Source organism: Cyphellophora attinorum (assembly GCF_001299255.1).
Source record: "Cyphellophora attinorum strain CBS 131958 chromosome Unknown Contig41, whole genome shotgun sequence".
NCBI lineage: Eukaryota > Fungi > Ascomycota > Eurotiomycetes > Chaetothyriales > Cyphellophoraceae > Cyphellophora > Cyphellophora attinorum.
This window is the reverse complement of record NW_017253269.1, coordinates 60566-76763: the sequence shown is the minus strand read 5'-3', so window position 1 is coordinate 76763 and position 16198 is coordinate 60566. Positions and strand designations below refer to the sequence as shown.

Here is a 16198-nt window from a genome sequence, read left to right as displayed (position 1 = left end):
GCAAGTGGCATCAAGCGAAACGTGTTCGACACGTTCAAACGTCGTGGCGGTGCACAGTTCATCACCGCTCATTTTGCAGCGATCGCCAGTAGCGCAGAGGTTGTTGTGGCTCAGTCTCCTGTGATCGACTGTGCTTCGCGACTTGCGCCACAAGTCCACCAACGATGCGTGATGGGAGCATGAAGTCATCGCGTTCAAAACATCTGCTTTGGGTTTGGTGCTGGCTCGGACGCACGCTCAGCTGTGGCTTCCACATTGGACAGGGCTAGGGCATTTCATTATTGATGAAGAACAATGGATTGAGATCCATTGTCAGTGATGCGTGATGCAATGAAAGGAGATTGATTGAGGATCGAAATCGCTGTGAAGCTTTCAAGTTGTGTCAGAGGTTCTTGCTTGGCACGGGACTTTCCGAGAGGAGCAGCAATACAAGTAACAGCGACAATACTTCGAGATCTCAGGCTTGATCGATGAAGATACGCATCGTGATCAGGTTGGCATTGTGAATCTCGTGAGGCATACATGCCGATGAACGATGGTCTAGTTTACCACGAGGATCAATTGAATGAGCATGCGGAGCAGGACTCCGGACACGAACGAAGTTTGTCGAAGCATTGTATGAGCACCCTGCGTGTATCTGCTCTGACCGGATCTTCCTGACCTTAGCAAGGCATAGGCTGTATGCTCTGGCCGTGGACGTGGATCTGAGTCCCTGCAGAGTTCTGGCCGTCCTTTGCCCTCTCGGAGACGCTCCTCAGTGACTTTGAGCAGCCAGCAGCTGCACGCTTTGGTCTTGATATTTGCCTGACTCTTACTTAGACTGGGACCTCGTCCACACAATTCGACTCTGCTCCGTCTTGGTATTACATCGTTGCCCACAGCAAGCTCCAACATCATCCAGAAATGATCTCAGGTACCGCGAAATTGTGCCAGGTCTGCTGCCGAGCCACCGTTGCTGATTCAGCCACTAGAAGAACAGATATGCCACCAGGAAGCTGAACAAGCACAGACCAGCAACAATTTGTAGAGGCACTCCGCTATCCTGTGACTGCTGAACGACGGTCTGGACTTTCTGTTGAGCCTCCTGAACCTTGCGCTGTCTCACAGCCGGGTCCTTGAGTTCTTGTGTGAGTCTTGCAATCTCTCTCTGCGCAGCAGCAAGCTGAGCTTTCACATCCTCGGTGCTGCTAGGTAAAGCATTGGAGATAGCAGCAGCGGCGCCAGCGAGACCGGTAGCTTCGGCGGCAGATCGAGTGCTCTCACCCATGGTTGACTTCTCGGTGGGAGCTGGCGAGCCGAATTGTGGTGAGGGCGACTGCGCGGAGTAAGAGGGCGGCTTCTCGTCTGACTCGCTGATACCGTTGGTGGTGGCGCCAGGCGCAAGGAAGTTCACGCGGATCTTCTTCTCTTGGATTTTGCTCTTTGCTGTCTTCTCGATATTCGACCACAGGGCTGTAACGGACTCATCCGAGGTATGGGAGCCCTCAATATCGACGGACTGGACAAGGAACTTGTCGCGGCATTTGTAGTCGAGAGGAGGCTCGTCCTTCATCGCTTGGAGGAGGACTGGCACTTGTCAGATTGCGTGACGTACAGATTTGAAACACTGACCTTGGACTTCGACATTGCTATTCGGCTGAATCAAACCGGAGTTTGGTCGTACACAGTACCTGATAAGGGTCAGTGGAAGATCAGTCACGTACGGAGATGTACATACTGTTTGGGAGCAGTAGTCTTGACCTAGATCAATGTTAGCTGGATCCCGTATATGGCATATGCGGTCGTACCTTGAATGCGACAGTCGAATCACCATGGTTTGTCAGCTTGAGCGTTTCGGTCACTTCGCGATCAAATGGTCCTGTGTTCTGTCAGTGACTGACTAGACGGTGCCCTGCTGGGACTGACTCTTGAAACCGAGCTCGGAAGGCTGAAGTTCGACCGCCATTGCGAACGCAGAGATTGGTAGAGTAAGGGACAGGCCGGATAAGATGACGCTGTGTATATGAAAGCGCTGGTTTGCTCTTCAGGTAAGAGTCAGACAGCAGATGCAATGATGTGCAGGGGAGAGACAGTCGAGTCCAAGGCTGTTGTGTGTGCCGGTAAAGACTTTGGGATATCAAGATGAATGGTCAATATTTGGATGTCGCAGGAGTTGGTAGGAGAGCGATGATCCATCTCCAACCTCCCCAGGCCTGCTCAGACCAGTGACGGAGTGTTTCTTGGCTGATGGGCAGAGTCCAGCCACGTATCACGTGAGCGTCATCACTCACCGCCACAGTGTGGGGAGACGGACGCCACAATTACAAGTGTCTCCAACATGAAGTGAAGTGACCTGCAATGATGCCACCAGACAAGCAAGGCAACAGACACCATCCATACCCATTCTGTATCACTACCTGTCGTCAAAGCACCTGTCTCCCACAACTCTCATTATCGTTCTCTGATCATCTTGCTGTCCCCACACTACCACCTAAGTCTCGATTCCATTCACGATGGCGACCACGTCAGATCACGACCAATTAATCAGCATGGGCTTCGACCCAGAGAAGAGCAAGATGGCCCTAAAAGCGTCAGGTGGCTGTGAGTACCCGTGATTCTCATACGGAATGTTACTGACTATGTCAAGTGGCCGACGCAATAGACTGGCTGGACAAGAACGCCGACAAGTCAATCGAAGATCTGAAGGCCGAGGAGACCACGGCCGCCGAAGCCAAAGCACAAGAAGCTGCCGATCAAGCACGAAGTCTGGTCTGCAACGAATGTGGGAAGCGATTCCGTGGCACCGCAGAAGCCGAGTATCACGCCTCCAAGACCGAACATCAAGACTTCTCAGAGTCAACAGAAGAGATCAAGCCACTTACCGAGGAAGAGAAGAAGGCAAAGTTGGCTGAGCTGAGGGAGCGAATGGCTGCAAAGAAAGCTATTCAGTCCGAGAAAGACAAGGAAGACGCCAAGCGGAACGAGCAGATTTCTAGAAAGAAGACCAAAGAATCAGAAGACATCAAAGAGCAGCTGCGGGTCAAGGAGCAGATCAAGGACGCCGAGAAGAAGCGGAAAGAGAAGCAGGACGACATCGATGCAAAAAAGAAGATCAAGGCCCAGATTGCTGCAGACAAGGAAGAGCGTCGATTGAAAGCAGAGCGCGACAAGGCTGCCCGCGCAGGACAAGCTCTGCCCTCACAGCAAGAGACGACGACCGCTACACCCGCAGCTACGACGTCGAAGCCCGCCTCAGAGTACACAGAAAGCCGTATGCGGTTTCAGACAGAAAGCGGCAATATCATGAAGACCTACCCAGTCGAGACCACTTTGTTCGAGGTCGCCCAAGCCATCGGAGATGAGATAGGCCGGGACGTCGAAAGCTTCACCCAGAACTTCCCAAGAAAGGTCTTCGGCAAGGACTTCTTCGATCAGACCCTGAAGGAGCTGAAGCTGGTGCCAAGTGCGAGCTTGATTGTCAAGTAGGTCTTGCCAGCTTCTTGCAGTCGTCGCCCTCTCTACAACCGATGCGCATCAATCGCCGCCAGGTCGCGGCGCTTTCGCTTCCTCAAACGCGAGCTGCACAGTCGATGAGCACCGTGCCAGGACGCAGCAGACTTAATACATGAGCTGACAACCACCCAAGCGTGTACCCTCTACCGTGGTAGACACATCCCAAATGGGTAATGGCTCCAGGATCACTTGTGGCGGTGCCAGCGAGCCAACAGGGTTGGCTATCTACAGCTTGCGGCCTCGCGATGTGGATCGCATGACTGGCTCAGGCCGCAGGTCTCCCATAAGAGCCGCGTCTTCGACGATGGCCCTTGGATGCATCGGACACATCTCCAAAGGCGTTCTCGAGCGCTAAAGCGATTGCTCAATCCAAGAGTGTTCGGAGTCGGAGCTAGATGATCAAGACCAGAAGACAATGAAGATCTGACGAGTAACGAATAAAAAATAGCCAGAGTGACTACTTACTCACTTCTCCTTTTGGCCCCAATGTCTCCTCCTTACTACTCTCTTTGGAGAAGCTTCGCCTGCTACGGTGATTAAATATGCGCCGTACATTAGCCTTACAGCAACATTCATTGTAGTCCATGTCATCCGACTGCCATGGACAAAACCTCCTTACCGTGATAGTGATAATGATGCCCATCGAACACCCACCTCGAGCCTGGGCATGTCGGGGAAAGCAACCTTGGAACTCATCCAGCCCGGATCGACACTCACCGCTCGTGTAGCTCCAACTTCGGAGCCTTTTGCACGGGCTTCTAGAACTTCGCCATCGTATCTATCTAACTATACTCATCTTGATCGTGCCGCACTACCTACCATAAACAACCTGGTTTCCGCGGTAGGGCTGATCAATATGGGGGCGAAAAGCTCACATTTGCCATCAATGAGGAGAAGGACTCTGATTTCGAGGACGAAACATTCTGCCTGCCCACGGCAACAAAAATCTCGTCCTTTTGAAAGCGGCCGCGTTTCAGGCACGTCTCCACGACACGAGCAGCATTGCCTTCTAGGTGGGTGTAGCTCCAGGCCGGCCAAGGCCCTCCCATGCCATCTCCCGTTCCTCTGATCATTCAAGCTACAGTAACCGCGGTATAGACTGTACATGCGTTGACTGATTCCCGCTCTGTTGCCATTCATCGATTATCGTCTCCCAAAATCAACTTCTTCGGAACCGTGTTCTCATTCGATATATACAAGGGAATGCAAGCAACGACAACTTCTGGAATTGGTCAGCATCATCCACAAGACAGCCCATCAACCCGTGTTCTCGTTCAATCCCATCATCTCTACCCACCGGATACCCACCACCATTCGCGACAAAGCCAGTTCTCAGCGGAGCCTCCAAGCACTCCCGCGGCGCGATACCCGAGAAGATGACTTCCGCCAAACGATGACCTCGTTCACCTCGTGTCGGATTATGAAATCACGATGCGCTCCACCGACAAGACCCGCGTCCGTCGCTTCACGCCCAAAACCCGCACCGGCTGTCTGACCTGCAAACGCCGCCGCGTGAAATGCGACGAGCGGAAACCCACCTGCGCCGCGTGCGAGAAGGTCAAGACCAAGTGCGAGGGCTATGCCGTGCTCAAGACTTGGCTATTCGAGCCCAGCAACTCAAAGGATGGGAGCCATAGTGGCGGCTCGGCATCGCCTTCGACTAGCGACCTGGGTCAGGGTGGAGGCGATGGCGGAGGCATGCTGGTGCAGTCGGCGAACCGGAAGAACAGCGACACGGGCGAGCCGCTGTACGTGCTCGAGCCGATCCTCTTCCCGAGCTTATTCAACAACACCGGCGAGCCCGCCGTCATCATGGACGCATACCTCGACCTCTCAAGCGACACACCCATGGCATGGGACACAAGCCTATACCGGACACGATCACTCAAGTCCGGCCCAGTAGTCGACCACAACGGCGCCCTGAAACTCCACAACCAACCTCTCGACCCAACACCCCTCCGCCACCAAAGCCACCTCGCCTTAGCAACCAGCATGCTCGCCCTCGCCCTCCCCCACCGCTTCCCCCACAGCCTGTACCTCAAATACATGTCGAGCACCGTCTCCGAAATCCGCAAGCAAATCAACCACTCAACCTTCAGCATGCAAGACCTCATCTCCGGCATCTCCCAAACCCTCCTCGCCTGCGTCCTGCAAGGCGACACCGACTCCATCATCGCCCACCTCCGCGCCGCCTTTGGCCTCGTCAAATCCCTCGGCGGCATCGACAAGATCGACCCCAACATCGCGGCGGTGCTCCGCTACTCCGACTTCCACTTCGCGCTAGAGTCCCTCCTCGCACCCGTCTTCCCCCTCGTCGTCGACCTCCGCGCCCAGTACGAAGGCAGTCTCAGCGCCCTCACCAACAACACCCTCATGCCTCTGGCCGAGGAGACAATGTCGCACGCAAAATCCCTCCCGCCGGTCATCGAGCTCGTGATAAGACGCTTCGCCAACGCCGTCCTCGCTCTCGCCCAAGCTGTCGCGAGCACCGCTGACGCCGCCCTCTCCTACCAGGAACTCAACTGGATGGCTTCGCACGCCGCTGGCTCCCTCCACATTTTGCTAGGCGTCTACCCCTCCGCTCTGGCAACCGAAGTCCCCTTCCGCCAGCAAACACCCATCTACGAGTCCTACACCATCCTGCTCATCCTCTGGCTGCAGCTGCTCATGTGCACCGCCAACGAAACCCTCTCCGCCGTCTCCATCAGATTATCGTGCCTGACGGTGCGAAACCACGAGTTCCGCGAGGAGCAGCGCTGCACGTACGCCTCAGAGCGGATTGACGAGGGGCTGATGCGGTGGAATCAGGCGGTCAGGGAGGCGAAGTTGGCGAGGGAGAGCCCGCCGGGGGATTGGGAGGCGAAAATGGTCAGTATCGTTGAAGAAATGGAACTCGATCTTCCTGTGAGGCTAGGGCCGTTAATGCGGGGGTTGTTGGAGAGTACGGCGGAGATCAGGCACTTGTCGAGGGTGGGCAGGCCGGTGTTTGTGAGTGCGATGGAAGAGAACGATGATGTGAGGGTGGTTAGTGGCTATGAGGAGAGGTTGAATGAGAGCGATAACGAAGATAGGGCTGGGATTGAGAATGAGGAGGTGCGAGTGAGGACTGTCATGGGTGGCGGCGTAACGGCAGGACAGATCGTCGAAGACGAGGAAGAATTGCCAATGCCTGGCATGGGCTGCGGTGGACAGAACGGCTGGTAATCTTTGCCCCCAGTCCGCAAAATAAGAAAGGAGCGGCGGTATCGGCGCTTTCTGAGCAGTATCCCCCTCTCTTGAAGGGGCGGAATGTAGCAAGAGGGTGAAGTGGAAGCGTCAGTGACAGCGTCACGAATTCGCAAGGCAAAGGAGACGCAGGTCTTCATATAATGCCTCCCATCAAACCCATTGATGGTGTTTAAGCGGAACGAACACAGCAATGAACAATCTTGTTTGTCTACTCAAGAAGTGCACCCGAGCCATATGCTTGTTATTGTTTGCTGTCGAATAATCAGGGGTCGTGTCAGAGAGCCCTCGCTCAACCTAGTGCAGAGCAGACTGCGAAGCGAAGCCCGCTCAGAGCAGTTGTGCAATTGCCGTTTTGGGTGGACTCGCCGGAACGTGGGATGAAAGGGTGAAGTTATGATGCCGTGATCGACCACACAGTCTGTCGGACTCGCTACATACCCAGAAGTGGTAGTGAGACCGCCAACATTATGGAAAGTGCATAGAGATAGACGCCGGTTGACTTAGACATTTCCAGCATGGGAGTCTCGCAGATGGCACTGATGAAGATGAGGTAACTGGCAAATATATTCGCAAAGGACGGACTACAGTAAACCTTTCGATAGCAACACAGGGGCATTTCCAATCCCGAAGTACACTCCTCCGGGTCTCAATTCGGTCACAGAGTGCGGTTATCATAACGTCTGGAGGCTCGAGTCCAATCAATGCAGTGAGAATACTCAGCAACAGCATGGACGAATGGACCCCGGTTGACAAACAATTCTCTTGGCATGACGCGTGTTACTGAAGCGCATGCCTTCCAGTTTAATGAGTTCGAATAGCGCCGGTTCCTCCTTGAGGCCAACCTCAACGAATCCTTATTTAGAGGCTACGGGCGCTGGCCACTCAAGGAAGATGGTGATGCTCAGGCTCAGGTTTCATCGAGAATGGAGGAAGTTCTCGGACCAGATGTGAGACGACGCCTCCGGTCTCGGTACCCTCCCCGCTCCCACCCCTCAGCCCGGACCGCGCTCTTTAGATCGTGCCTGCCAAGCTGAAACCCGTCAATGTCCTGCCTTCGACAGCAGATGGTCCCTTTGCATCCCTTCGAATTGTCGCAAGTCCTTCAAATTGTACGCCTTCCAGTCTCGTTCAGTGGTGGCCTGATGGTTGCGAGGACCCTGATGGTGACGTCTGGCGCAATTGCACCCAGGCATGCATTTATGTTCTGCGAAATAGCTGTCAACGGTATTGCGACTCAATTATCCTTTCTTTCCTGCACATAGACAGTGACTACTCGACGTCCACGTCTTACCAGCAGCGACAGTGCCGCCCGCGCGCACAATCCGCCTCTACATCTACTGCCACAGCCATCACCCTGGAAGTTTGTACAGCCATGGGCGACGATAAAAATACGCCTGGATCTTACGAAGACTTCCTCCACAAAGTCTACACCGCCACCAGCCCAGCCGAATCCCAAAAGCTCTACGACGAATGGGCCTCCCAATACGACGCCCACCTCTCTGGCTCAGGCTACACCAGCCCACGCATCACCGTCGACGCCGTAGTCAATCACCTTGACCGCTCGCCTCTAACCACCCAACGCCTGGCCGGTAAACTCACCATCCTCGACGCAGGCTGCGGCACGGGTCAGGTCGGCGTCTGCTTCCAGGAAGCCGCCAAATCAGGGAAGTTGGACGGTCTTGACCTACAAATCGACGGCAACGACCTCAGCCCCGGCATGCTCAAAGTCGCACGCGCGAGCGGGGCCTACCGAGAATTGAATGAGGCAGACCTCAGCAAACCCCTAACCACCATTCCCGACGAAACATACGACATCATAACCTGCGTCGGCACCCTCACCAAAGGCCACGTCGGCCCGCAGATCCTCAAATCATTCATCCGCATCGCCAAACGCGGCTGGGGACTCATCGGAGTCACGGTCGTCGAGGAGATCTGGGAGAGTGGTGGTTACGCGAGCTTGATCGTGGAAGAGGAGAAGTACGGGCGGGTGGAAATTATGCGGAATGAACGGTTTGCGGTGTGGAGCGGGGACGAGGAGAAGCAGAGTGGACGGGTGGTGGTATTGAGGAGGAAGTACTTGGCGCAGGAGATTGCTCATGCTGGGATTGGAGCATAGCTTGAAAGCAACGGAACGAGAGCGAGATCACAAATGACATCTGATGGTTTAATGGTACGGCGTCGTACCGTCTGGCGTTGTGTTCTTGTATGTGTAAAGACATCTATAGCAATATGATAACTCCCGTTGCGTCAGCCATCTTGTCCTCGTATGCATGTATTAGCCCTTGTGCAAACCGATCCTGCCGTAAATACAGTACAGCCAAATCCTTACAAGATCCCAAGTCTATCCCAGCCAAATTTGTAGCGCCACATTCCTCATGATTACCAAGTGGTGTCCGTCCTGTCTGTCCTTGTACCCATTGCTTTCCTTCTTGCGAGCATCACAACTTTCGCGAGGTCGACTACCAAGCAAAAGTCATCAACCCGGATTCAGCGCCAACGGCAGCAAGAAATGGCTGATGATCAGACTCGCCATCGGAATCACCGCCTCCAATTGCTTGATATCCCACGAGTGCGGCACCAGATCCGTCGCACCCAGGATGACCATGCCCGCGGTGCAGACGATGCAGAAGGTGAAGCTGAACCAGAAGTTCTTCAGGGTCCGGGGTACTTCGATGAAGAAGTTTGTGAATTCGAGCGTTTTGGCGGTGGCGCCCCATGTCATGTTGATCTCGAACTGGAGGGCAACGTTAGTGGAAAGAAGGTAGGGAAGAGGAGAGGAGACTTACCATATGAGCAAGCAGCGCCTCGGAAACGTGGATAGAGATACCTCCCAAGAAGATGAACAGCAGGAACAGCCATTTGAAGTTCTCGATCAACGCACTCATGAACGCCTTCTCCCCATTGCGATAGCGAAGCACAGCGAGCGCAACATTACCGAGACCATTGAATACAATGACCAGCGTGATCCAGATGTTCCACGAGTTAACGTAGTACTTGTCGATATACCCCTTGTACCAGCCGATGATGATGTAGTTGACCACGGTCATGATCCAGGCGGCGCCAATGGCGTAGTACGTGCCGATGTAGGAGATGATGTTCACTTTGGATGCTACGGGCATGTTGGAGCCCAGGAAGCGGCGGAAGAGGGGAGTGAAGGGTCCGCGGACAAACCAGAATCGGATGGGGTGGAACATGAGTTCGTTGCAGCCGTAGGCGTACTTTTGCCAGCGGGCGAGCTCGTCGTAGACGGTGAGGGAGACACCTTCTTGGAAGCCGTCGTTGGCCCAGGCTGCTAGGCGGGTGATGTAGCCTTTGATCTGGAGGCGGAGGGCCATGTCGAAGTCTTCAGACACGTGGGACTCGGACCAGAATTTGATGTGGCCGTCCTCGATCTCGGCGACGTCTTGCAGGGCGGACCAGCGGAGGATGGCGTTGTGGCCGACGAAGGGGGCGACGTCGCCGTTAGAGACACCGTAGCGGATGGCGGAGTAGACGAGGTTGGTGAAGAAGGTGATGCCCTTTTCGAAGTAGGAAGTGGTGACGTTCATGACGCCGGAGCTGAATTGCAGAATGGCGACTTCGGGGGAGATCTCGAGCTCACTGACGGCGTCGAGCAGGCAGTCGACAGGGACCCGGGTATCGGAGTCGATGATGAGGATGTAGTCTCCAATGCGGACGTTGCCGTCAGCCCAGGCGATTTCGCCGCCTTCTTTGACAACTTCGTCAAGAGCCCAAGCCGTGGCCTCGGCTTCGTCAGTTGAGGTCCAGTGATCGCCACGCTCGAGTTCCAGGAGCTTGTCTTCGAGCTTGCAGGAGATGTCCATGGCGAAGTTCATGTTGGAGGCTTTCTTGAATTTACCCTTGCGGAAGAAGCCGTTTACGCCATGTCCTGGGCGTGCAACCCAGCCGATGTTGTTGTCTGCGTAGAAGCCGATGCGTTGCTCGCGTTCTTCGTCGGAAATGAGCTGGAGACCGTCGTCGTTGACGAAGATGTTGGCACTGCCACCCTGGAGTTCGTATGTGGAGATGGCTTTCTTGATCGAGACGATAGTGGGCTGAATGACTTCCTCCAGTGACTCCTTGTACACAGGGCATTGAATAGTAACGTGAGGCAGATTGCGAGTGAGTCGAGGGACGGTCTTCGCGGAGTAGTGCTTGCTGTTGATGTTCATCTGTGCGATGGGACCGATGATCTCGGCGATGTTGGTGACAAGCACGTTGAAGAAGAACATGCCGAAGAACATCCAGACGGGTGTGAGGGCAAGGAAGGCGAATCGAATGTAGGGCGAACCTTGCTGTGTGGCGGCACCGCTGTCAATCAGAAGCTCGATTACGAGTTGGCGGAGACCGAGACCAAGAGTAGCGATAATACATGCTAGTGAGATGGAGACAAGCACTGTGTTGATGAAGATAGTGGGGCGAGGTTTGATGCCTTCGTTCTCGACGTCAATCTCAGAATCGTCGCTGCCGACTTCCTTCTCGTTGAGGGCGAGGTCAATTTTGGAGTTGAAGCGCGAGCCACGCTTAGCCTCCTCGAAGGGATTGCTGTTCCATAGCAGCTGCATCAGCTCCCATTCGATTGTCTTGGCTCGTGACAACATGTTCACGGCGTCATCGTCCCATACGATCAGTAATGACTCTGAGGCGACCACGGCGGCGAACTGATGTGTTCTTGCAGTGGCAAGGGTTTCGATGTTCTTGCTGATCTGGACAGCGAGGCCATTGAGAAGTGGTAGTTCTGTCGAGTTGGGGAAGTTGTCGAGGTATGACTTTATGACTGGAGAGTAGATGGTCATGGCGGATTGCACGTTCAGTGATCGTAATGAATCAGCAAGAGGTGTATCGATCATCTCCGGTGGGTGACTGAGGTAGGTCTCGCGGGTCACTCGGAGCATGACACCCTCGTGCGATCCGCACTTTTCTGACCGCCAGCCATTGTTCGACTGTTGCTGGAAGAGATAATTGATCATGACTTGGTTCTTGACGAGGCCGATAGCTGATTGCCTCTCCTTCCACTGCTCTCTCGCAGTGTCCGGTGAGACTGATCTTGATCCATTGTTACTGGTTGCTGCTGAGCCGAAAGGGTTGGTTCCAAGACCTCCAGCGTTGGGATATGGGAACATTCCTGAGCCCATTGAGGTCGTATGGCTGTGCTGTGGGCCGACAGGACCGACAGTCTCTGCTGGTGTGCCATGTTCCTGCTTCTTGCCAATCTTCTCCAACTTGAAGAAGCCCATAGCTGCTCACGAGTCTTCAGTATTAGTTCGGTATATTAGTTGAACGAGTGTAGTTTTGTAGAACGAGTGTGGTAAGCGAGTGACAAGACGCAAAAGCGAGTGGACGTGAGAAGCCGAAGGACCAAAGTGTTGGACCTTGCAGCTCTCACCAGAAAACGACTGAACGAGAGTGGTGGTGTAGTAAGTGGGATCACAAGAGAGACACCCAGCTGTCGAGGGTGTTTTAGATGAACCGAGCCTAGCCGGCGAAAGGACTGGACTCCTCGGGATCGACTCTCTAGACGCGATTGTCACGTCGGTCAGTAACAACGTGGCACACAAATGATGGTCCCGCTCCAAGCGCCATTTACCAAAGTCAACTCCTTCAACCGTGCAAGTCAATCGGAGGCCATAGCCGTCAGCACAGCCCCATCGAAAAGGCCGTATGCCCGTGAGTGATGAAGGCCCGCTGGTGATCAATAGTCTGAAATCTGGATGCATGCTGAGATACGCTGTGGGTCCGCTGTCAGACACAGCGCTTCAGAGCAGCATGAGCAGGAAGTGATCCATGCTGTCTCGCCTTGTGGCGGTGTTCGACAAGGCAACGGGTGGGAGTGATATTGACAGGGATGTGTATTGCCTAGAGAAATTAGATGAAACAGAGTTTGTACTGCTTCCACCCGGTAAAAGCGTGAGTTTTTGCGGATATGGGATAACGATGAACCCCAGCCGAGCGCTAAAGGGGAGACTAGGTAGGCGAAGAACTGCTTGAGGTAGTCCCGATATCAGGACCCTGGGCTGGCCATTGTTACCGCATTCTTGGCAGATAACCAGAATGTCACCATGGGAAAGGCGAGTGCACGTGGGTGGGATTGTGACTGGCGCCATGAGACATTACAACAGAATGCGTGTCCGGCAGCATCTCGGACCACGGCCCGTGTGGTGCTCCATTGTTCGGCGACTTGACGTGAGCCAGCTCTGACGCACTTTCGTTTGCAGAGTTTGGTGCGTGATCTGTAATGCGTGAGAATTCATTGTAATTCAACCAGCGCTCTTTCCAGATGCGTAGTATGAGCGAGGAGGCGTCTGACACAGCTCGTCTGTTGATGCAAAGCGACAGTGGCTGACGCCCATGTTTGTTGTGGTTGAGGCATCAAGCGAAGTGGGAAAGCAAGTCGTGCGGTCAGGAGAAGGACACGCGCTAAATCACGGCAGCTAAGCTGCTTTGGTTCGCACAAAAGCGGCATGCCGTCTTTTCGAGATTTCATCCCTGTCCGCTCGAGGGACTCGAACAATTGTGGCTCTGTGATCACAATCGATTGGCGTGCCTGGATGTCAAAGCCGGTGGGTACGAGATAACCAGGCGAGGGGTAAGCTTTTGCTGCTAGCACTAGGGGGCGATTGGGTTTTCGCTATGACTACAGGCTGATTGCCACGGTCGTTCTCAGACTCCCATTCCGGAACAATTCTTCAGCCCGCTCTTCTTTGGGGATCTGCTTTCGCGCAAGATGCATGCTGGACGTCTAGAAAGCAGGGGTCCGTTAATTACATCAAATTCGCTTTTTATTGATGATGGGGCGTAGTAGACATCATTTAGTTTTTTACGTGACTGCGTTAATAACACGCTAATCTAATCTGGAAAAAGGCTTACTCAGTGGTATTGCTGTCCAGAAAATTTTCGCCAGGGCCTTCGGCCCTGACTGAACTCAGTCACATGCCTAGGGTTAGGGTGTTGCTGTCAGCTATAATAAATTACGCATAATTATCATTTTGAAAATGACACATCATGATATCACGTAGTTGACCGGACCCCTGCTAGAAAGAGGAGATGACCAAAGCTTGCCCGGATGCAATCATTGAACGCATTTACATATACAGAAGTCGTGAAACTCTGACAGCTGCTGCTGGCGGCCTCGCCGACTAGAGTTGAAGGTGCATCGATTCATGCTGATCGAGCGAACGCGATCGAGAGTCGTGCGTCTCGACAAAAGTCCACGAGACAGGAGAATTATTCATTTGACAGCTGACGAACGCGGATCCCTAGGGTTCGGGCCTGCCACCGTAGTCGATGGCGTAGAAGCACTGTCCCTAGGCTGTGAACAAGCGACGCTGTCGTTGGCAGCTAGGTATCGTGTTTGTGCTCGTGCACACAGCACATTGTATGATGTCCGCAAAATGCGATTTGCGATCTAAGCCTGTCTATCTAACGTCCCTGTATACCCGTTTCCATGCATTATCCTGTACATTGATTTTTCGTATATACCAGCCGTTTCGACGCCAAAGTTGTCCCATTAGCAAGTCGTCCTCAGAATATGCAATCAGCATCCCTTGTACCCTGCCTGCTGCCACATCTTGACGCTCTTGATTCTGAACTCGCCATTCTCTTCCCAGGTGGGCAGCCACTGATCACGAGCCTTCCAGAAGTCGAGCTTCGATGTCGGGCTGGCATCAACCCAAGGTTTGCCCTGTAGGCCGTCCTGAAACCAACCATTCGTGCCTCCAACAGCCACATTGAGAATGAGATAGAACGACTGATCGAACGGCGTAGAAGGGTTGCCGGTCTGGCTCCAGGGATCCACGATCATGGTGCCGTTCGCATCGGAGCTGTCGAAGTGACCTGAAATATTTAGCTTTGCATTTGCCAACTGTCAAGAGGTACATACCCTTCGGCCACATTGGACCATCGAATGGAACATAGAGAGCCTGGAGCAATCTGTTGTCGACATACGTGAAGAGGTACTTCTCCGACCATTCAAGGCCGAAAGTGTGGTATGTTTTGGCGAAGGTTGTGTGCAGGGCAGTACGCTTGATAAAGGTTCTGTACCAAGAATCAAGTCCGACGTTGGGTCCCCAGTGAAGCGCGCTGCTCATAATATCGTTGCCGCCCAGCTGATACGTGTAGTTGTTGCCGCGAGACTCCATTATATCAATCTCACCGCTTGCCTGATGACATTAGTTAGACGCGGACGAGTAGACTGAGAGATGATTGACGTACCGGCCATGCGCCGTATTTGTCTTCGACTGGCATCATCCAAATGGCGGGCCAAAGCCAGTCACCTTCAGGAATCGCTGCAGTGACCTCGACTCGTCCGTATTGAATGGACATGCCCTTCTTGGTGTTGATTCTCGCAGACTTTGCGGGATTGACGATGGTACCATTTGTGGTGTTGGTCACGGCGTGACAGTCCTTCCACTGATCCGAGGTACATATACCCTGCTTCTGGAGGTCGATCACGGTATTTTCGTTGATCAGTTTTTCATCCTGAAGAGTTGGCTTGATGATCAGTTCTCCATCGCGAATGAAGACGTTCTCGTCTGAGTCAGTGGTTTGGGCGAAGTCCCCATTACTGCAAACGTCAGTTCCACCAGTCCCGAAGTACTCGTGGGATAACGCACCCGAATCCGCCGACTTGGACTTCCTTCGTCCAGATATTCGGATCGAGTTGACCACCGTTTGTGAAGTCGACATCATATACCGAACAGTACTTGTTGTTCGTGACAGTTCCGAGACCTTGCCAAACTTCAAGGCCGACCAGCGCGATACCCACAGCAACACCAATCAAGGGGAACTATCCGGCCGTCAGTGATCATGAATGCAACATGTCTTATAGCCTTACGATCGTGTGCCATTTCTTCTTCGGATCCTTGACCTCTGTCCAGGGCTTCGATATCGTTGATGGATCCCTTATCCTTCTTGACTTGAAGTAGGTCTTTCCCTTCGAGGCCGGTAGTTGAAATGCAGTTGTCGATGCTCGCAGCAGTGATCCAGGTGTTCGCGCGCCCCCTGGTGTTCCCGGTATCGACCCTGGCGTAGCGAACGGATTTCTGTTTGAGATACTCGCAGGCGACTTGGGCGCTCCGAACGGGAAGCTGTCCGCTGTTGGCGTTGTCAAGGTAGGCAGATCAGATGTTGCCGGCTTCTCTGACGGCTCTTCTTTCTTGCTTCTCCAGCCCATGATTGCTGGCGACGACTGTCCTGGTCAACGGTAGTAATGGTGTCGGAGCGAGCAATTTGGAGATAGCAGTCCAAGAGGTCGGAGTGATGTTGTCGATTATGACATAGGGATGATGAGCGACAGTCCTGATACCTAACGAATCACGAAAGTCCTCTGGCGGCGGGCTTGACAAGGTCTGGATAGTGGTATCAATATCACTGGAACTGACACCGTGCAGTGCGGCTGATCTGACCGAGCAAGCGATGCAAAGGCCCGACGTGCGATCTGTGTGTCCCTCCTGCCAGAGTGGCTGCTTCTCGCCAGCGT

At 53.7% G+C, this 16198-nt stretch overlaps 6 protein-coding genes across 6 annotated transcripts; 3 read left to right on the top strand and 3 right to left on the bottom strand.

Annotated features, from left to right (window-relative positions):
- Nucleotides 1-967: 967 nt before the first annotated feature.
- Nucleotides 968-1945, bottom strand: AB675_9926 (Vesicle-associated membrane protein-associated protein C16G5.05c; the record flags this gene model as incomplete). The annotated part of the gene is made up of 5 exons (XM_018150504.1): nucleotides 968-1566; nucleotides 1612-1670; nucleotides 1718-1740; nucleotides 1788-1858; nucleotides 1906-1945. 5 exons carry the CDS (start codon nucleotides 1943-1945, stop codon nucleotides 968-970), a joined length of 792 nt encoding a protein of 263 aa, XP_017995263.1.
- Nucleotides 1946-2492: 547 nt separating this feature from the next.
- AB675_9925 (uncharacterized protein) lies at nucleotides 2493-3465 on the top strand (the record flags this gene model as incomplete). The annotated part of the gene is made up of 2 exons (XM_018150503.1): nucleotides 2493-2580; nucleotides 2627-3465. 2 exons carry the CDS (start codon nucleotides 2493-2495, stop codon nucleotides 3463-3465), a joined length of 927 nt encoding a protein of 308 aa, XP_017995274.1.
- A 1458-nt stretch (nucleotides 3466-4923) lies between these two features.
- Nucleotides 4924-6696, top strand: AB675_9924 (uncharacterized protein; the record flags this gene model as incomplete). Its single annotated transcript, XM_018150502.1, has 1 exon — nucleotides 4924-6696. The coding sequence occupies one exon, from the start codon at nucleotides 4924-4926 to the stop codon at nucleotides 6694-6696; it is 1773 nt and encodes a 590-aa protein (XP_017995324.1).
- Nucleotides 6697-8092: 1396 nt separating this feature from the next.
- Nucleotides 8093-8836, top strand: AB675_9923 (Williams-Beuren syndrome chromosomal region 27 protein; the record flags this gene model as incomplete). The annotated part of the gene is made up of 1 exon (XM_018150501.1): nucleotides 8093-8836. One exon carries the CDS (start codon nucleotides 8093-8095, stop codon nucleotides 8834-8836), a length of 744 nt encoding a protein of 247 aa, XP_017995335.1.
- Nucleotides 8837-9196: 360 nt separating this feature from the next.
- AB675_9922 (uncharacterized protein) lies at nucleotides 9197-11957 on the bottom strand (the record flags this gene model as incomplete). The annotated part of the gene is made up of 2 exons (XM_018150500.1): nucleotides 9197-9454; nucleotides 9507-11957. The coding sequence occupies 2 exons, from the start codon at nucleotides 11955-11957 to the stop codon at nucleotides 9197-9199; spliced, it is 2709 nt and encodes a 902-aa protein (XP_017995302.1).
- A 2297-nt stretch (nucleotides 11958-14254) lies between these two features.
- On the bottom strand, nucleotides 14255-15892 carry AB675_9921 (Beta-1,3-glucan-binding protein; the record flags this gene model as incomplete). Its single annotated transcript, XM_018150499.1, has 5 exons — nucleotides 14255-14553; nucleotides 14600-14879; nucleotides 14932-15283; nucleotides 15333-15505; nucleotides 15554-15892. The coding sequence occupies 5 exons, from the start codon at nucleotides 15890-15892 to the stop codon at nucleotides 14255-14257; spliced, it is 1443 nt and encodes a 480-aa protein (XP_017995315.1).
- Nucleotides 15893-16198: the final 306 nt, after the last annotated feature.